Genomic DNA, 19812 nt, shown 5'->3' with positions numbered 1-19812 from the left:
AATTGTTCAGAAAAACATGCCTATGGGACATTTACATCACAAAATACAATAGTATTAATATTTTCTGTACCTATTGAAATGTTTTTTCAATATATACTTGTGACAACCTGAATCTATATATACTCTTCACTAATTAACATTGTGAAGATCTTGGTGAGCCAAAATCTTTTGCAGACATATATCAACAAGTAGATCTATTACAAAATATATGGACTACTTTAAACCACCCCTATTGAGGGCATAAACTAAAATTAACTTACGAGATTTATAGGTACCGTATTTACAATTCCACATCACAATATCTAATTAGAACATATTTGCATTTTGTATAGTCAGGTAACTTCTTGAAAATACTACTTCAACATAATCAGCAATACAACCCATTAAGGCAATTTCAGTATTTTTATTAATTTCGTCATAACATTAATCTTCTACAACATCCACACATTCAAACTCAAACACGATATTTTCTAGGAACGACTTCACCGCGTAAGTACTTATGTCGTTATTGCATTACTTATTTATTTTTGGTAAAAGAGTAATTTTTATGTGTATTTATTTACGCTTGCACCAATAATTTTTAAGCCTTTTTATATAAGTACTTGCGCAGTATTCCGAATTATAACGGAACTTGAAATATCTTGCATAAGACGCTTTGCAGGGTCCACTAACCCTGTCGTTAACACTGTCCTTAAGGCTGCTACAATATTGTCATCAAAAGTTTTCACTGCTTAACATTTTCATATGGTACTTCTTTAGATAACGAGGTCCAAGTTTTACAGACACGCGCGCGCGCGCACACACACGCTTCTGTCACTGATACACTGTTTTTGGAATTGCAAACTTTACAACAGCAGAGACGTGAACAATTAGGAATGATAAATATCTATTCACAATATTTTAGACTTATCATATTGTCTCTTTTACTCGCAAATCAACTGAATCAAATAACAGAAACAATAACTTCGAGTTGCAGTGATTTACAATCTTATCTGAAATAAATTGTCTCCCAAACCTTCACACATATTACGATTTACTCTGTTGTTGCTATTAAAGATAGTACTTCAAAACTTATTTCATTCAACAACTGTTAACAGAGAGAATAATATAAATAGCTGTAGAGTGCAGACCAACTAGATTATGTTTGTCAGCCTTAACCTCAAATCATCTGGCTACTGTACATACGTATTTTATGACTCGTGCAAAACGTTTATGAAACAGAATTTAGTCGGTTAATAAAGTTGTTTTCATGACTGTAATACTATTACTTAATATTATTACTGTGTTTATGAAACAGGCCTGCACTTGCTATAATTATATTTTAGTCTGCCTTTATAGCGGACAATCAGCGAATGTGAACGTTTTCTGACAATTTGCTGATGATTTGTACGTCGCTTCAATCAGCGAACGAACAACGAAGTTTTGCTTCATCATTCGTTCGTTGTTCGTTCGCTAAGTGTGTACGCACCTTAACACTCTGCCTCTTTCCAATCCCCCAACTCCCTTTCTTTGGTCTTCATCACGAATTAAATATCAGCGATCGTTTTAAATGCCATCATCCCAAACATTTTAAAATTATTTTATATTCATCACAACATTCAAATTATATGCGTACATCTGCTTTAAGACATCGCGGAGTTTCTAGCGTGATAGCGTTCTGTATTTGTTTCAGTAGCGGTAGTGACAAAGGAAGACAAAAGAGCGCCAGTAATTGTATATACGTGACAGTGTCTGTCAGTGATTTATAATAATAATAATAATAATAATAATAATAATAATAATAATAATAATAATAATAGTGATGATGATAATAATAATAACAATGACAGTGACGATGATAATAATAATAATAATAATAATAATAATAATAATAATAATAATAATAATACCGGTACATAAAATTTGAAATACCAATAATGTAAATTGTAAACAATTTTAATAACCCCCACCTTGACAAAATCCTGCGTAGACCACCACCAGTGGCGCCAATAATAATAATAATAATAATAATAATAATAATAATAATAATAATAATAATAATAATAATAATAATAATAATGACAGTGATGATAATAATAATAATAATAATAATAATAACAACAACAATGACAGTGACGATGGTGATAATAATAATAATAATAATAATAATAACAATAACAACAATGACAGTGACGATGATGATAATAATAATAATAACAATAACAACAATGACAGTGACGATGGTGATAATAATAATAATAATAATAACAATAATAATAATGACAGTGATGATAATAATAATAATAACAATAACAACAATGACAGTGACGATGGTGATGATAATAATAATAATAATAATAACAATAACAACAATGACAGTGATGATGATGATAATAATAATAATAATAATAATAACAACAATGACAGTGACGATGGTGATAATAATAATAATAATAATAATAACAATAACAACAATGACAGTGACGATGATGATAATAATAATAATAATAACAATAACAACAATGACAGTGACGATGGTGATAATAATAATAATAATAATAACAATAATAATAATGACAGTGATGATAATAATAATAATAATAACAATAACAACAATGACAGTGACGATGGTGATGATGATAATAATAATAACAACAACAATGACAGTGATGATGATGATAATAATAATAATAATAACAACAATGACAGTGACGATGGTGATAATAATAATAATAATAATAATAATAATAATAATACCGGTAAGGCCTACATAAAATTTGAAATACCGATAATGTAAATTGTCAACAATTTTAATAACCCCCACCTTGACAAAATCCTGCGTAGACCACCACCATTGGCGCCAAATTATATGGGTCCGTGGGGCTTGAGCCCAGCCTATAATTTGTCGTCTTATTAATTTATTATTATTATTATTGTTATTATTATTATTATTATTATTATTATTATTATTATTATCATCATCATTTCCTTTTCCATTCTTTCCTGGCTTAGTTACCTCATGAATGATGTCTTACTAGTGTCATTTATGCGGTACAAACCTACTATCTTCGGACAGGTGACTAAACAAGAACATGATATGTGATGGTTGTTTATTGAAATCAGTAAATTACAATACGTAAAATTTCAATAAGTAAGGATGCATTGTTGGTGTGACCTTTTTTCATCTCTCCTAGAGCCACATAAGGATAAGCTGAAAAGTTAGATTTGGAAGATGTTTGTGACGAATTTATAGGGAAAAACACATTTGCATCACTCCTTGCTACGTAATAGTGAGTTCACATTCGTATTGTCAATTTAGGAAGAATTCAGGTCCCCAAGTTAAAATGGTTATATAATTATAACATTCTATTTAATTACTAAAAATTGATGATTGTGCAGAGCAGCTACGCGCAAGATAATGCGGAGATTTCTTTTGTATATAGTTAGTTACTATTATGAAGGAACAAATTGGTATTCATATAAAATCCAAAAGAATGTTACCTACAAGTAAATGAAACATAGCCCCTACAGTACATACATTACAAAATGGTTCTTGGATCTCCATTTTGTTATTTGTAGCATTGTACAGTAGCCTATATTGTATAAGCCTAAATTATCCGTAGTCACATCAATATTACGAAAAATAATATCATTAAAGGGAAGATTTATGAGATTCTTTTGGGAAATTATGATCAAGTGTTTGAGCCCACCCAATGTTTTTAAAAAGTTGGCGCCAATGTACACCACTGGAAATAAGGAACTGAATATATAGTCCGGGTCAGCTTACTTCATACCCTATGTATTTTAGTTTAATTCTGCTACCAGTTTATTTCAGTGTTTAATTAATAGTTCATAGTTTTTGTTGTTTAATTCTTAAATAACTCTTGTATACATGTAACTTTAATCTAAATCAAATTGTTGAATTCTTTGCAAGTTCATGCATATGTATATACACTTTTTGCTGGTTGAGTGGAAGAGAAGGCCTTACGGCCTTAACTCTGCCAGCTAAAATAAATCATTATTATTATTATTATTATTATTATTATTATTATTATTATTATTATTATTATTATTAAGGATGAAACCTAGCCATTTTTCCCCCATTACTACATAAGCTAGTGGATTGTGGTGATTTTCTAGTTTGCAGGTTGAATTTTCTTTTGCCGACTTCGTTTCGAATTTCGATACTGACAAATACTACAAATGGTAGTGATTTTGTAACTGGTATGTTGGCAGCTGAGACAAATATCGATAATATTTGTCGGTACTGGAATTCCATGAAATTAAAATTGTACTAGATTTCTGAGCCGTTACTGGAAGCTAGTGAAATTTGAACATACTAATAATTAATAAATATCAGTATTAATATTAATACATAATAGTTATTTTATTTGTTGCGTTGTGGTTATAATTCAACTATAGCCAGGTAAGTTTCCGGAGTTAGTAAAAATAATTTCATGTGGTCAAAAAAAATACATTTTTAGGTTAGGTCTCGAGAGCCAATTGTTTAGTCAAACCAATGAATTTCATATTGCCAGACAAAATCCTTGACATGTTGATCCCTTTCTCGTGAAATTTGCCTATGAAAATATGTTACAAATTATTGAATAATTTAGAATAATCTTCCAACATAAAGTACGGTAAGTAAATAAGTCATTTAGTACGCAGGATCGTGTGATAACTGGTAACAGTTGGCAACACTGACAAGACGGCAATATTTGCTGTTTAGGAACTGTTCTTATGTGACCCTCACTATATCTTCATGTACTCGTATATATTCAGAACAATAAAAATTATCAAGATTGCACTCAACACATTGATTTGATTCAGTTTGCTATAAAATGAAGGTAAACAGGTAGAAAAATATTAAATATGTCGATTGAAATAGTGTAATATTAAGCAGGCAATCTTCTACATGCATAGTATGTCTGTGTGCATAGTGTTTATTTATTCGGTCCCTACGCATCACACAATACATTTTTGGGTACGGGGAAAAATGTTTGACTGTAATACATTTAATTATCTGAGGAGGAAAAGGACAGTAACCTACTCTGGTTAAGGAAATAATTTTTTCCTCAGGCCTACCTTGAATTAATCAATGAATTGATCTATCTACATTTGCATTTTTTTTTTTTTTTTTGTTTTTTGTTTTTTGTTAATGTAACTCTAAGGTTCAACCAATAATTTGATGTAAACATGAACCAAACGGTTGAATGGATTGCGAGAAGAGTCATTGCAGTATACTATCCAACTTTTAGTAGAAGCCGCAGCATTTTTTATGGTGGGAGGGACCACGTGTTTCCTTCGAAACGATGAATAAAGTAACAAAGTAAAGCTATTATCGTGCAGAGCTGTTTGGTGTGGATCCGAGGGGCGGAGGGAGTTGCGGGGAACGAAGGTGCATTGACCCCGCCGCAGTGCTCCCACCTCCTGGGCGAAGGCCGAACTGAGGCTGATGCTCTCGCCATCGTCCAACACGCTTTGCCGAGCTACGCCCTTTTTCATCATGTACCACCTGTCCAAAACTTAAGCTGCAGTTTCTGTAACCTCTTACCGGACAATTAGGGCTTATACCTGATATTAAAAAAAAAAAAATGTAGTTAAAAATATCGATGAACTTGGAATAATTTTTTGTTTATTATCAATCAAGAACTTGACGAACTGGAATAAAAAGTAATCGATGTCATGAAGAAGACAGTAATATCATACTGTACTTCCTAATTATATACTGGATGTTCATTTCAAAGTTTGTCATGACGTCACTGTTGATGAGTCAGCCATTTGAAGCGAGTTTCAGCTTTTATGTCAGAGAAGTTGCCTATTACTCAAGGCGTTCAATCTGAACTTGAGAACGTGTACGGTATAACTTGAACGTCGTAGCAACAGATGGCGGTCTGTACGGTCTGTGTGCTACCATAACCTCTTTCGAACTGTGTTTTTCGCGGACAAGTTGTACGCAGGGTATTTATCATCGGTTGCGTACGGCAACATTCCACGATACAAATCAAACGCTCCGTGTCCATGTTGACCGTCGAAATTAATGTCAACAAATACGAAAGTAATCGTCTTAACACTCTCCCCATATCTCGATAGTAAGAAAAAAACTCACCTCAGTACATGTTTCGAAACAGTTCACATTCCTGCTACTACCGGCGTTACCGTACGTATCGGTAACTACTCTTCAGAATAAACGCCGTACTTGCTAGGCAACTTCTCTGGCACATAGGTAATACGCCTCTGCAGAAGTGTAGGAAGATTGAATTCTCTAGGCTCATCGACTAGCCACATGACGGCATATAGCGAGCCATGACACACTTTGAACTGAATACCCAGTATTCTACCCATTTCGTAAGAATTAAGCTCTTTTATAATGTTACCAATGCTATTCAACTTGTAGTATTTTTTTAGGTATACCGTATTAATCCGTTCGAACTCACTCGTGTACAGATATTGCGCCCTTCCATGTCGACGAGGCATACCTACACTAGTTCACTAGCTTTTACGTTTCCACTTCATTTGGAAGCTCTGCACTGACTAAGCAAGGCATAACACTAACTCACCAGCAAGGTGACACAAGAGACGTCACTGTTAGAGCTATGTGCACACCACCTCTCTGCAAACGTAATCAATTATTGGTGGTACACTATTCTACACATCTCCCAAGTTTGGAGTCGTTCGGGCCATTCTTTCTAGGTGTTGCACTTTTCATAAACAGTAGTATAATATATTACGTTACAAGGTTGGGAAGTGCTTTTTACAAAATCCAAATAGCGGTTTATATAAAAAGGATACTTAACATCAGCCTTATGGGACAATTTTAAATAGAAATATAGTTCATATCTACTATAGTTAACATGAAATTAATGGTGTGAAATTACTTAGAGTAGAATCATTTAAGGATCTGGGTATTTATTTTACACAAAACTTATGTTTTAAAATGCACTTAAATCACGTGGTAATTGATGCATATAGAAAATTAGGATTCATAATCAGAAATACAAAAGAATTAAAAAATATAAATATTATTGGTACTCTATATGTAAAACTCTAGTTAGGAGTAAGCAAGAGTATGCGTCTGTAATATGGTCACCTCAGATCCAGTCCCATCAGATGCAAATAAAAAGGATACAGAAAAGCTTTTTACGTTATTTATATTTTAAAAAACATCACGTATCGTCTTATGAAAAGCAAATCTCATATAATCAGTTACTTTTTTAATTTAATTGTAAAACTTTAAAATCTAGACGATTAATAAATAGCCAAATTTTACTCTATAAGACTGTTAACGGTATATTGAATAACTGTGATTTTCTTAAATTCCTTCAGTTCAATGTAAAAAGAACAATATTACGTATACGCAACCTTTTGTTATTCCAATTCCTAGAACTGTTTTCTTCAAGAACTCTCCATTGTTTGTTATGTGTAATACTTATCTCAGTGGAATAAAGTAGTCTATACTAATAATAAAACACAGAATAAATATGGGAAATGCCTGTTATTATTCGGTTGAGAAACTTTTATCATCCAGTCTGCTGTCAAAAATGTGAAAGTTAGAATTTATAAAATAGTTATATTACCGGTTGTTCTGTATGGTTGTGAAACTTGGACTCTCATTTTGAGAGAGGAACAGAGCTTAAGGGTGTTTGAGAATAAGGGGCTTAGGAAAATATTTGGGGCTAAGAGGGATGAAGTTACAGGAGAATGGAGAAAGTTACACAACTCAGAACTGCACGCATTGTATTCTTCACCTGACATAATTAGGAACATTAAATCCGGACGTTTGAGATGGGCAGGGCATGTAGCACGTATAGGCGAATCGAGAAATGCATATAGAGTGTTAGTTGGGAGGCCGGAGGGAAAAAGACCTTTAGGGAGGCCGAGACGTAGATGGGAAGATAATATTAAAATGGATTTGAGGGAGGTGGGATATGATGATAGAGAATGGATTAATTTTGCTCAGGATAGGGACCAATGGCGGGCTTATTTGAGGGCGGCAATGAACCTCCGGGTTCCTTAAAAGCCAGTAAGTAAGTATGTAAGTATACTAATAAAAATCTATAGCCAAAATTTTTGTGGTAATTTTCGATTTTCCAAAAATAATTGGTGTTAACATGTATAAGGAACCATCCTGAAACCGAAAATCGCTTTTTTGAATTTTTTGTTTGTATGTCTGTCTGTCTGTCTGTCTGGATGTTTGTTACCTTTTCATGCGATAATGGCTAAACCGATTTATATGAAAATTGGAATATAAATTAAGATCGTTGTAACTTAGATTTTAGGCCATATGGCATTCAAAATACATTATTTAAAAGGGGAGTTATAAGGGGGCCTGAATTAAATAAATCGACATATCTCGCTTATTATTGATTTTCATGAAAAATATTACATAACGAAAGTTTCTTTAAAAATAATTTCCGATAAGTTTTATTCTATACAAAATTTTGATAGGACTGATATTTAATGAGATAAAAGAGTTTTAAAATTACAATAACAACGCCATCTAAGGTGCTGTACTGAAATAAAAACAAATGACTTCGTCTATAAGGGGCCTTGGACGACAACAACAATCGAAAGCTATTAAACATAGGTTAAGAGAATGTTTCTGTGTTTGTATGAAGTAATATCGGAAGCTAATTAATTGTTTAATTATTATTTCTCCATTGGAAAGTGTAGTTTCTCTAGATGGACATAATTCTACAATGTTATTACAGTAACTTCTGAAACATATAGCAAGTAATATATAGTATACACATTAAAACTAAATGATATGTCAATCTTCATTAAACTATGGTTGCATGTAATAACAAATAAGAAACATGTTAAAGGAATTGTCATTGCACCAAATGATTGCTCTCTGGACCAAAATTACCGCATTTTAATTATTTAAATACAATTTACATTAAGTAACATATTAAACGATTTATCCTTCTGTCAAACATGAATGTTCCCTGGATCAAACGTCCTATTTTAATTATGTAATTACTTTATATTTATTTCTAACAGGTGCAGCGGAGCGCACGGGTACGGCTAGTGTTGAATAAAAGCCTACTTTACAAACGCAAAAGTATTTAGTATAGGCATGTTTTTCGTTATGGTCATGGATAAAGATTTAAATCACTGCTGTGAATGAAACCATTGTTTAGGTTGCTAAGGAGTAAGGACGGTGAAATAAAGACCAGTTTAGATACCAGTCATGGATAATAGTAATATGCGTTACAAGAGCGGTGTGTTGAAGTTTTCATGTTCGAAGAAAAGTTTGAAAAAGCGAAACGTAGTTGAGCTTTTTTAATTTCTGAGAACTGAAAGAAAACATATCGCTCGTGTATCCTACAATATTTTGTGCGAAGATCGTTTATTACACACCTGAAAAAGGAATTTCTAATTAGTTGCAATGAAATCTCCATCTTGGTTTCTGTTCAATGACGGCAAATTTGCAAAACAAAAATATCTATCTTCAACATTGTTGCTTTAAAATGTTTTCTGTGTTTACTATACTCCAGCAGGCCGTGATATACGTCTGTCTTTTTTTCCCCCCAAGTCTATGACGAGTCTGGGATCTTGTTGATTTTTTCACGGCTTCCTTAATGTTACTTGCATCACGAATGCAGTAACTTTAGTGGAGTTGTAGAGTTTACTTAATTTTTGCAAATATTTAAAAACAATAATTAACAGTGCAATTTAGGTGAAATTGCAGTGGTAAGTTTCCAATTTATAATTATTACTATATTGAACTAAAAATAATATGTTAGAAGCCTAAAGCAATAAAATAAATATGTCACTTAAGCGGTAAGAAGAGGGACATTGTTATGTGTGTTAGGTTGGGAATACTGAATGTGGAATTTTAGACTTTCCGCGGATTGGTTTTGTGCGGAAACCAAGCAAATACGCACGATCTCGCACAAAATATTTTGTGACAACCAGAGGTTACAATAACGATCCAAATAAAGAAGATAATAAAAAGAAAACTTGCATTAAGTGTTGAAATATAAATACACAGAATAGTTAATTATTTATATGGAGTTCTTGAAAACAGTTAAACTAATATTTTCCGTAGAGCAGTAGGCAAGTGATATTCTAGAAAATGGTTTGCTACAAAATGAAAAATGCAAATTAGAAAGTTATCAAATATTGTTTTAAAAAAACTCAGAACATTGATATAAGTAACCACTTTCATCAAAATGTTTAAACTATGAAAAATGAGAAAATAAATAAATAACACAAACAAGAGTATAAATTTTACCTATTTTTATTGAAAACTTGTAAAATTAATATAATTATATGAGTACTTTTGTCACAATAATGCAATTTATGAAAGATGGAATTTTTTCATGCAAACAAGGGCATAAATTCGATTTTTTGAAAACACAGAATACTAGATTAACTTAATACTGTCACGAAAATCATTATCCGCTATATTCAACAAACTCTGGGAACTATTTTCTGAAGCTTGGGACTCAGGTGAAGTTGTTCGATTTAAATTTTGATCACTGCACTGGTATATCTGTACAGGAAAGGGTGTCGGAAATAGTGAGCTTTTTGAATATGTGAATTTGTGAAAATAATAATTGGTTGAGATAGAATCTGAAAGCTAGGGTCACTCTGAATATCTGATGAAATAGGGATAGATACCGGTAGGCCTCATTTGATGATCCTGGACGATTGTACGTAATAGATGAACCTGCAGTCATAGGAAATTGATTAAATAGGGTTGCATGAACTGCAGGAGGAGCGTGCTTGATGTTTCTTTATCGTCTGAATTATTTCAAGTTTTGCATCCAACCTGTGTTGCGGAGGAATACTTTTAAAATCTTCCACGAGCGACAGGAAGAAGTGACGAGTGTCATCTTCCATCAGGTCTCGTCTTTGTGCACTTTCTGTCTGTACACTGCAGGGTTTTTCCTGGGATTCTTCTTCAAGCTTCCTTTTTGGAGGCCTTGAGACTTTTTTTGCCGTTGGAATCGCCGTAGCACGTCTCTCAACTTCCTCATGGACTTCCGGTTTGTCAATTGGCAGCTGCTCCTCTTTTAATGTGTCTGGATGATCTTCCTCGGTCTCACTGTCCTCCATATTTGATGTAATGCTAGAAGAACAATATCAATTTAGAAAATGCTCACTTACTTACAGGCTTTTAAGGAACCCGGAGGTTCATTGCCGCCCTCACATAAGCCCGCCATCGGTCCCTATTCTGAGCAAGATTAATCCATTCTCTATCATCATATCCCACCTTCCTCAAATCCATTTTAATATTATCTTCCCATCTACGCCTCGGCCTCCCTAAAGGTCTTTTTCCCTCCGGTCTCCCAACTAACACTCTACATGCATTTCTGTATTCGCCCATACGTGCTACATGCCCTGCCCATCTCAAACGTCTGGATTTAATGTTCCTAATTATGTCACGTGAAGAATACAATGCGTGCAGTTCTGTGTTGTGTAACTTTCTCCATTCTCCTGTAACTTCATCCCTCTTAGCCCCAAATATTTTCCTAAGCACCTTATTCTCAAACACCCTTAACCTATGTTCCTCTCTCAAAGTGAGAGTCCAGGTTTCACAACCATACACAACAACCGTTAATATAACTGTTTTATAAATTCTAACTTTCAATTTTTCGACAGCAGACTGGATGATAAAAGTTCCTCAACCGAATAATAACAGGCATTTCCCATATTTATTCTGTGTTTAATTTCCTCCCGAATATCATTTATATTTGTTACTGTTGTTCCCAGATATTTGAACTTCTCCACTTTTCAAAAGATAAATTTCCAATTTTTATATTTCCATTTCGTATAATATTCTGGTCACGAGACATAATCATATACTTTGTCTTTTCGGGATTTACTTCCAAACCTATCTCTTTACTTGCTTCCAGTAAAATTCCCGTGTTTTCCCTAATCGTTTGTGGATTTTCTCCTACCATATTCACGTCATCCGCATAGACAAGAGGCTGATGTAAGTTAACCCGTTCAATTCCAAACCCTCTCTGTTATCCTGAACTTTCCTAATGGCATACTCTAGAGCAAAGTTAAAAAGTAAAGGTGATAGTGCATCTCTTTGCTTTAGCCCACAGTGAATTGGAAACGCATCTGACAGAAACTGACCTATACGAACTCTGCTGTACGTTTCACTGAGGCACATTTTAATTAATCGAACTAGTTCCTTGGGAATACCAAATTCAATAAGAATATCATATAAAACTTCTCTCTTAACCGAGTCATATGCCTTTTTGAAATGTATGAATAACTGATGCACTGTTCCCTTATACTCCCATTTTTTCTCCATTATCTGTCGAATACAACATTTAGAAAATGCTAAAATATTTAAATGTAACATTTACTGAAAGTGAATGATTTGAAATTTTCCTCACCTTCTAGTTTTTGTAACTGGAAGTAGGAAAGACAGTATGTCGTAAAAAACATATTTTCTTCTTCTTGCTTTTGCTCCTGATCCAGATCCTATAGTTTTTTGTTTTAAAATTTCTCGAGAAAAAGAGCTCCTCATTCCTCTCCAACGTCTTTGGAAATCATTCCCTGAAAAGATTAATACAATTAAATACATTGTTATAGTTTACCAACTGGCAAAACTCCGATGTAGGAGGTTACTAAACCTTACCGCTACGCTGGAGGCGGAACCATTGTCGCTACTGACTGACAAGTCATCTGATGCATCACTGCTATCAGTTAAACATTCTTCTAACGAAATTATTCTATCTGAATCACTGTCTGTTACATTAGCACTAGACAAATATTGTTCTTTGTTATTTTCAACCATGCTCAACACATTTCTTCCACTTCTGATTTCCATAGCCTATTCTGCGAAAAGGCGGCGACACAATCGTTCCTTTACGTTAAGTGGGGGACCCAATTTCTGTTACAAAAATCCAATTGAACACTGGAGACAATTGACTAAACATTTTAGTCTGTCCCTTTAAGTAGCCTAGTGAATGCCAGGTAATCTATGGCGAATCCTTGGCCTCATCTCCCCAAATACCATCTCGCTATCACCAATCTCATCGACGCTAAATAACCTAGTAGTTGATACAGCGTCGTTAAATAACCAAAAAAATCAAAACAAAAATGCTTGTATTGTCTTGATTATACATCTCGATTACACAACTTTTAACACTGTATCACTTCAGAATATGTATGATAAGAACTTTCTTGTGTTAAATAGTATTAACGTACCTTGTTAACATGTTTCGACCTATTTTCGGTCATCTTCGGAACTTATTTTTAAAGCGTGGTTGGGTTTTGAAGATAAATAATGTTTATGTACGCGGTACTTGATGGACCGCGAACAGTCAGACGTAAACTTAACAACAACAATATCTTGTTGATTCATTCTATTAACATGGTTTTTTTTTTCAACATAAAGTAGAATCTATTTAGACTAATTCGTACAATGCAACTACCATTTATTTCTTCAAGTAAAAAAGCTTATCGCTGATCGAGTTTCTACTTCAAAAACCTATTTTCCTGCACTACAGTAGTATAAAACAAACCTTAATTATTCAGAAGTCTTACGTTTGTTATATCGCGGTGACTCAAACATCTTCAAAATCTGCGAACAATACCTTCAACATGCTTTTTTTCCTTATTAGAATATGACTACTACTTTTTGAGTTATTATTAAGTATATAAAATGCGAAAATATTCTGCTTCTTTGAAAGTCTACGTAAGTAACGCCTTCTTCCGTTATTGGCTGACAATTAGGAAGGAGGAGGTGAATAATATATTGTGTCACTCTTTAAGATTGACGCATGTTGTTGAAAGTATTCATATAATTTTTACACAGTAATCTTTTCGTTGCAGATACAGTGCCTCAGGATGTTCAATAGTCGAACTTCCGTATAACAAAATAGGAGTTTCTACTTTAAGTATCATTCTTTTTTTTAGGTATGCAGCATATGAATGATTTGGAATATTCTGAAAGAGGAATGTATGCCTGAACTAAAGAAGAAATATTGATATAACATTGTGGAAAACTTCAAACAGACGTGCCAACTTCCCAAATTGTATAGGCGCATTCGATGGTAAACATACTATTAGAATTGTCAAATCCTCGTAGTCTGTATTATGATTTAGTGTCCTATAAGAATACAGATATTTGATAATAATGAATTATTAAAATTCTTTGTAAATTTATTTAAAATTCATATGGAATATTCACCAACTACAGTCATATTCAAACAAAATACATTTTATTATAATAGGTTTGTTTCGGCAAACAATTCAGAATGCATTCCGAACTAATACCGAACTTCTATCGACGCATGCGCCAGTTGTGTACAATGTCAGAACTAGTTCGGGATTTTATGTTGTTGGAACGTTTCTTGAACTCTGTGTGTGTGTGTGTGTGTGTGTGTCTCTGTGTGTGCGCGTGCGTGCGCGCGCGTGCGCGTGTGTGTGTGTGATGCTCTGGATTTAACAATGAAGTCATCATCCTTCTTGCATCCCAATATTTTGATGAAAGGTCCACAAATGTCCTAAGAGTTTCACAATTAGCCAGGTGCTCCATCTCCATGTCCTCTTCTCTGGTGCACAGTAAGCATTTAGGTGAATTCAGTACTCCAATACGATGGAGGTGTTTACCGAGGCAATCATGACCAGTAATCAATCTAAACATGGCCACGGCAGATTTTCGAGGTAGATCAGGAATTAGTTTTGGATCTTTGAATGATTCTTTCCATTTTGAATTTTGATGTTTTGTCTGTTCGCTGTAACTTATTCTTTTTATGACTCGCTTTATTGATTCATATGGGAACTTGAAATTTGTTTTTAAGTTGATATAAGTTCCTTTCTTTGCTAACATATCTGCTTTCTCGTTACCGTTCAGTCCGCAGTGGGCCGGGATCCATTGGAAGACCACTTTTTTATTTAGCATTTGAATTTGTTTTACCATGCAATGAATTTCTTTTACTTTTTCCATTTTAGGGGATGTAGTTGAGCTGATGGACTGGATTGCAGCTTTGGAGTCAGACAGGATGACTATGTTTTTGCACTGGTTTAGCCAAACAAATACATTTTGAAGTGATGTACGAGTATAAATGGCTTCAACTTCGCCATCAAAATTTGTTGTGTACCTGCCAACATTTTTATAAAGAGAAAAGTATTGGCAAGTAGCTCCTGCTCCAGCTCCTTCATTTTGATCCAAGAGAGATCCATCAGTGTAAATGTACAACCAGTCCTTTTGTGGATATTTTCTATTAATTGTTTGTAGGGCAATGGCTTTTGCTATTTCTGGATTTATATCTTTTTTGTTGAAGACTTCATCAAGATCAAGGCAGCAATCTACTTTGAAGTTATTAAGTGGATTATATCGATTCATCAAGTTTTCCTTTTCACTTGGTATTTCTAGAATTTGCTTAAGCTGTTCTACCTTTTGTATGTATCCATTTTAGGTCCTCAATGTAAATTTAGAATCTTTGTATTTACTCCATTTATCCCAATTTGGAAGCCTTCTTAATTTTTCATAGGTTAAAAGGGCTTGTGTTTCAAGATCTGTTACAACAGGTTTATTAGATGTGATTATTTGCATGGCTTCAATTGGAGTAGTTTTGATTGCACCAGTGATGAGACGTAAAGCTTGGTTTTCAGTGCGTTCTAATATCTGTTTATATTAAAATTATATTCATCTTCCTTTCTTAATTCTTCGTAAAATATATCGCTATCACCTTCCAAATCACTCATGATGGACTATTTTTCTTTTTATTTTAACCTGCCTAGTCTCGAAGCATTTTAACCGTAACTTCAGATTAAGCCATTTGCGCATGCGTCAGGAGTTCAGAATTCCCAGTTCTGCTCTTAATCGAGAACCAATTTCACTCGTTCCGAACAGTTCTAAAGCACGCTGGAACAGGTAACTGGGAGTTCAGGATCGGTTCGGAATAAGTTATAGTTCTGTTGGAAAACACATTGAGCTATTGCGCATGAACAGGCAGAATCGATTCTGAACTGTGCTGGAACAAACTTATAAATACACAACATTTCAATTATTGTGGTGTTTAAATCTAAACCACACGGCTGAATTATAATTGCCTACGTTGGTTATTTTCTTATTAAATATACTGGGTAAATTACCTATTAATTATCGAGAGAGGTTACACGTAACATCATAAAGTTATAAATCACTTAATTTTGCAGGAATACAATGTTTTGTGAGTGGGGAACTCTGCACTCCTTTGAATTTCACACTAGTTAATGAATAATTATCATCCCATTTATTACATTTTGAAAAACAATAGTATAAATTGAAGAAGAAGAATTCCCTGGGTGTCTAGAGTCTGGAAATTTGTATGAATGTGAGTGTGACTGCGAGGATGCCGGGTTAATATTAATTAACCAATCATCACAAATACAAAAATACATCAGGACTGTCGCTGGGCAGTAACCTGAACACACGTTTCAGCGTCTCATTGTTGACAAGTAACTCCATCTGTTAGTACAACCATAAAGCATCTAATAGATGTACGTATTTATTCACACTGCAATGGGTATATAACCGGTGGCAGTGGTAACTAATTACACTCAATAATGACAATAATAAACTTATTAATTAAAAATGCAATTAATAATAATAATACTAATAATTAATACTACTACTAATAATAATAATAATGATAATAATAATAATAATAATAATAATAATAATAATAATAATAATAATAATAATAATAATAACAGGGAATATACTAAATTAAATGAAACGATCACTTAAAATAACATTTGAAATATTCTAATTTGTATCTTAAAACTAAGATCGAACTAAAACCCACAAGTATATGTTCATATCTGCACAAGTACCTTTCAACATTACACTCATTTCGCTGTCAACTCACTCACTGCACTGGAACTACGACACATTTCACTGATTCTATCCTGATTTCACTAACACTTCAAAAACATTTCACTGTTCAAATTCTTTGCACTGCCACTATAAACTATAAAGCTTTACTGACAGGAACACGTTTCACTTACACAGCACACTTCACTGACACGACATACTTCTTCACTGATACAACACACTTCACTGACACAACATAATTCTTCACTGATACAACACTTCAATAACAACACATCATTTACACCCTTTAACTATTGTGTATAATATAGAGTTACCAACAACAGAAAAAAGATAGTATAAATTATGATTTAATTTTAATCATGATTTTATTTTTTATATTCTATAACAACGTTTGGTTTGTTCTCTTTAAGGGGAGAGGATGGTATTTTTTGGTGAAAAATGAGTAAATTTTCAAAAAACGAAACATTCATTAAAATACTCTGTAATATGTGTGGAATTCATAGCATAACAGTTTGTGGGTATTTGTGCCCTTATCGGATGTTGAGTCGCCATTTTTAAACTTCCTGTGTTACGGATTTTTAAATCACTCGCCCACTTTTATTGTTGTTTCCGGTAAATTAAATTTTCAATTTTTTTTTTCTTTAAAATACCCTTTGATATGTGTGGAATGCATTGCATAACATTTTGTGGGTATTTGTGCCCTTATCGGATTTTGAGACGTTATTTTTAAACTTCCTCCGCTATGGATTTTTAAATCACACGCCCGCTTTTAGCGGTTTCCAGTAACTTCATTTTTTTTTTTTTTTTTTGCTACATTGCCAGACAAATATGGATTTAATTTCTAAATTATTAAAGATACATGCATGAAATTTAGAACACATTCTTTAGACTATTAGGAAACTTTCTCTGTAACAGAATTTTGTTAATTGATTTCATTTTAAAAATTCTACGTTTGTTTGCTAGAAAGGAAATCAGAAAATTGTTATTAAATTTTAATTGTTTATTTTACAAACGTAGAGACTAATATCAAAATTATGTTAAAGACAGTTTGTAGAACATGCTTTTGCAAATACATTGCAAAAAAACTGTTTGAATCTATCTTTAAAAAGGGTTTAGATATATCGGTTTTAGTACAATCCTGCATTGGGTATATCTTTTTCAAATTTGGGCCCCCAAATATTTTTTTTTCAAAATAGTTTTATTTAGTTGAGTTGCCACAGGTCTCTACATACAAGAAATTAATATTTTACACCAAATAGGAAAAAAGTTTAAAAAAATACCATCCTCTCCCCTTAAAAAAAGGGGAAAGCCTAACTTCGGGAGAAAATGGGGGAATCACTCACTGAATTCATTACTGAAACACTTACCTATTTCTCTCTGCCTCTCTTCTGGAAAATTTTTAAAATTCGCCACCACCTCAGAGCATACTTCCCTCCAGCATTCTTGCTTTTTAACTTTATTGGAATACTCTGCTACTCGAGAATCCCATAACGCTGGTTTACTTTCTATCGACAAAATAAATTGGTCGATGTCGAAGTCTTGTTGCTCTCTTGTTGCTGTCATGTTGACCGTGTGAAACTCTCCGCTTGACTGATACGACCTCGGTTGTTCGCTAGTGGTGCGTCGTTGCAGTCAGTTGTACGGTTTTTGCTGTTGTGCGCAGTGTCGTTGCGTGGCGTTGCAAGGAGTTGACTGAAGGCTATACAATATAGGTTAGGAACGGAACGCGACCGTCCCCAGCAATGCACAGGAGGCCAGAATGAGCTAAAAATGGAACAAATCGAAAAATGAACTTTTTGGAAGTATTTTTAACGGTTTATAGTTATAGTAAAGATGTTGGTGAGCACAAATCTCATGAATATATATGTTTGAGATGCGTAAAACACAGTCATTATTAAAATTGTTTACAATGTACATTATCGGTATTTTAAATTTTGTGTATTATCACAGTCTACTATATACAGTCGCGAAGCTTGAGGTGATTTTTTTGCAAATCTCGAGATAAAGCGCTCCAAGCGGTTAGCAACTAAAAACGATAGACTGTCCACGGTCCACTTTGGACTGTGTTGTATTTCCATCGAGTGCTAGCTCGTTGCGTATTTCACATTGATGCTTGTGAAATGTTCGTTATTGGTTGTAATGAAAATGTTAATGACTAAAATACAATAATTGGAATAATAATATTTTACTAGAGACGTAGAAAAATTAAGTTTGTTTTAATGAAATTTATTGATCACGTTTTATTTTCAATTCTGGTGGGATTATTATTGCTTAGGACTACTTTTTTTTTTTTCAAAGGATATGTTTTTAATTATACCTGTTAATTTTGTTGTTATTTTTATTTGTTACTTTACTAGAGACGTAGAAAAAGTAAGTATGTTACAATAAAATTTATTGATCACGTTTTATTTCCAATTCTGGTGTGATTATTATTGCTTAACCTCATCCCACTTTGTTAACTACGTAAGCCTACACTACAAATACCGGTATACGTAAGTTAAGTTACTCCATTAATTCATATTTCCATTATTATTGTTGTAAAGGGAAATGCAAATTAATATTTATTGGTTTCATAGTTAATTATCGCTATAATCTTGAATGAGTGAAGCGATTATAGTAAATTTCAGTTCGTTTTGCACAAACAAAAATAATATTAACCTATTTCTTGCAGGTATCTTCGAGTTTATGGTGGAATTTAATATACTTCATTAAAATAATAAATTAACTTTATGCATTTAATATTTCAATAATGGAAGGAAGGTATTAATTTTCCAAAAGAACACAACAACGAAAGTGTAACATATTTTGTCGTCTGCTAGGAGAGAGATTTGCGATAGTAGCGATCCTAGTGGTGGGCAACTACCCATGTTTGCATTTTTACTACATATTGAGCTTCGCGACTGTATATAGTAGACTGTGGTATTATTATTATTATTATTATTATTATTATTATTATTATTATTATTATTATTATTATGTTACGATATTATTTCATTCATTCATTTATTTTATTCCATAGATCTTACATGAGCAAT

The 19812-nt window shown here is 33.2% G+C and overlaps 1 protein-coding gene across 1 annotated transcript; it reads right to left on the bottom strand.

Moving 5' to 3' along the window:
• Window positions 1–10220: 10220 nt before the first annotated feature.
• LOC138709547 (uncharacterized) lies at window positions 10221–18473 on the bottom strand. Its single transcript, XM_069840398.1, has 3 exons — window positions 18145–18473; window positions 12342–12504; window positions 10221–11059 (listed from the first exon to the last, which is right to left on the bottom strand). Exons 1-3 carry the CDS (start codon window positions 18338–18340, stop codon window positions 10678–10680), a joined length of 741 nt encoding a protein of 246 aa, XP_069696499.1. The 5' UTR covers window positions 18341–18473; the 3' UTR covers window positions 10221–10677.
• Window positions 18474–19812: the final 1339 nt, after the last annotated feature.

Source organism: Periplaneta americana, chromosome 1 (assembly GCF_040183065.1).
Source record: "Periplaneta americana isolate PAMFEO1 chromosome 1, P.americana_PAMFEO1_priV1, whole genome shotgun sequence".
Classification (NCBI taxonomy): domain Eukaryota; kingdom Metazoa; phylum Arthropoda; class Insecta; order Blattodea; family Blattidae; genus Periplaneta; species Periplaneta americana.
The sequence above is the reverse complement of the archived record's forward strand: the minus strand, read 5'-3'. Positions and strand labels throughout refer to the sequence as shown.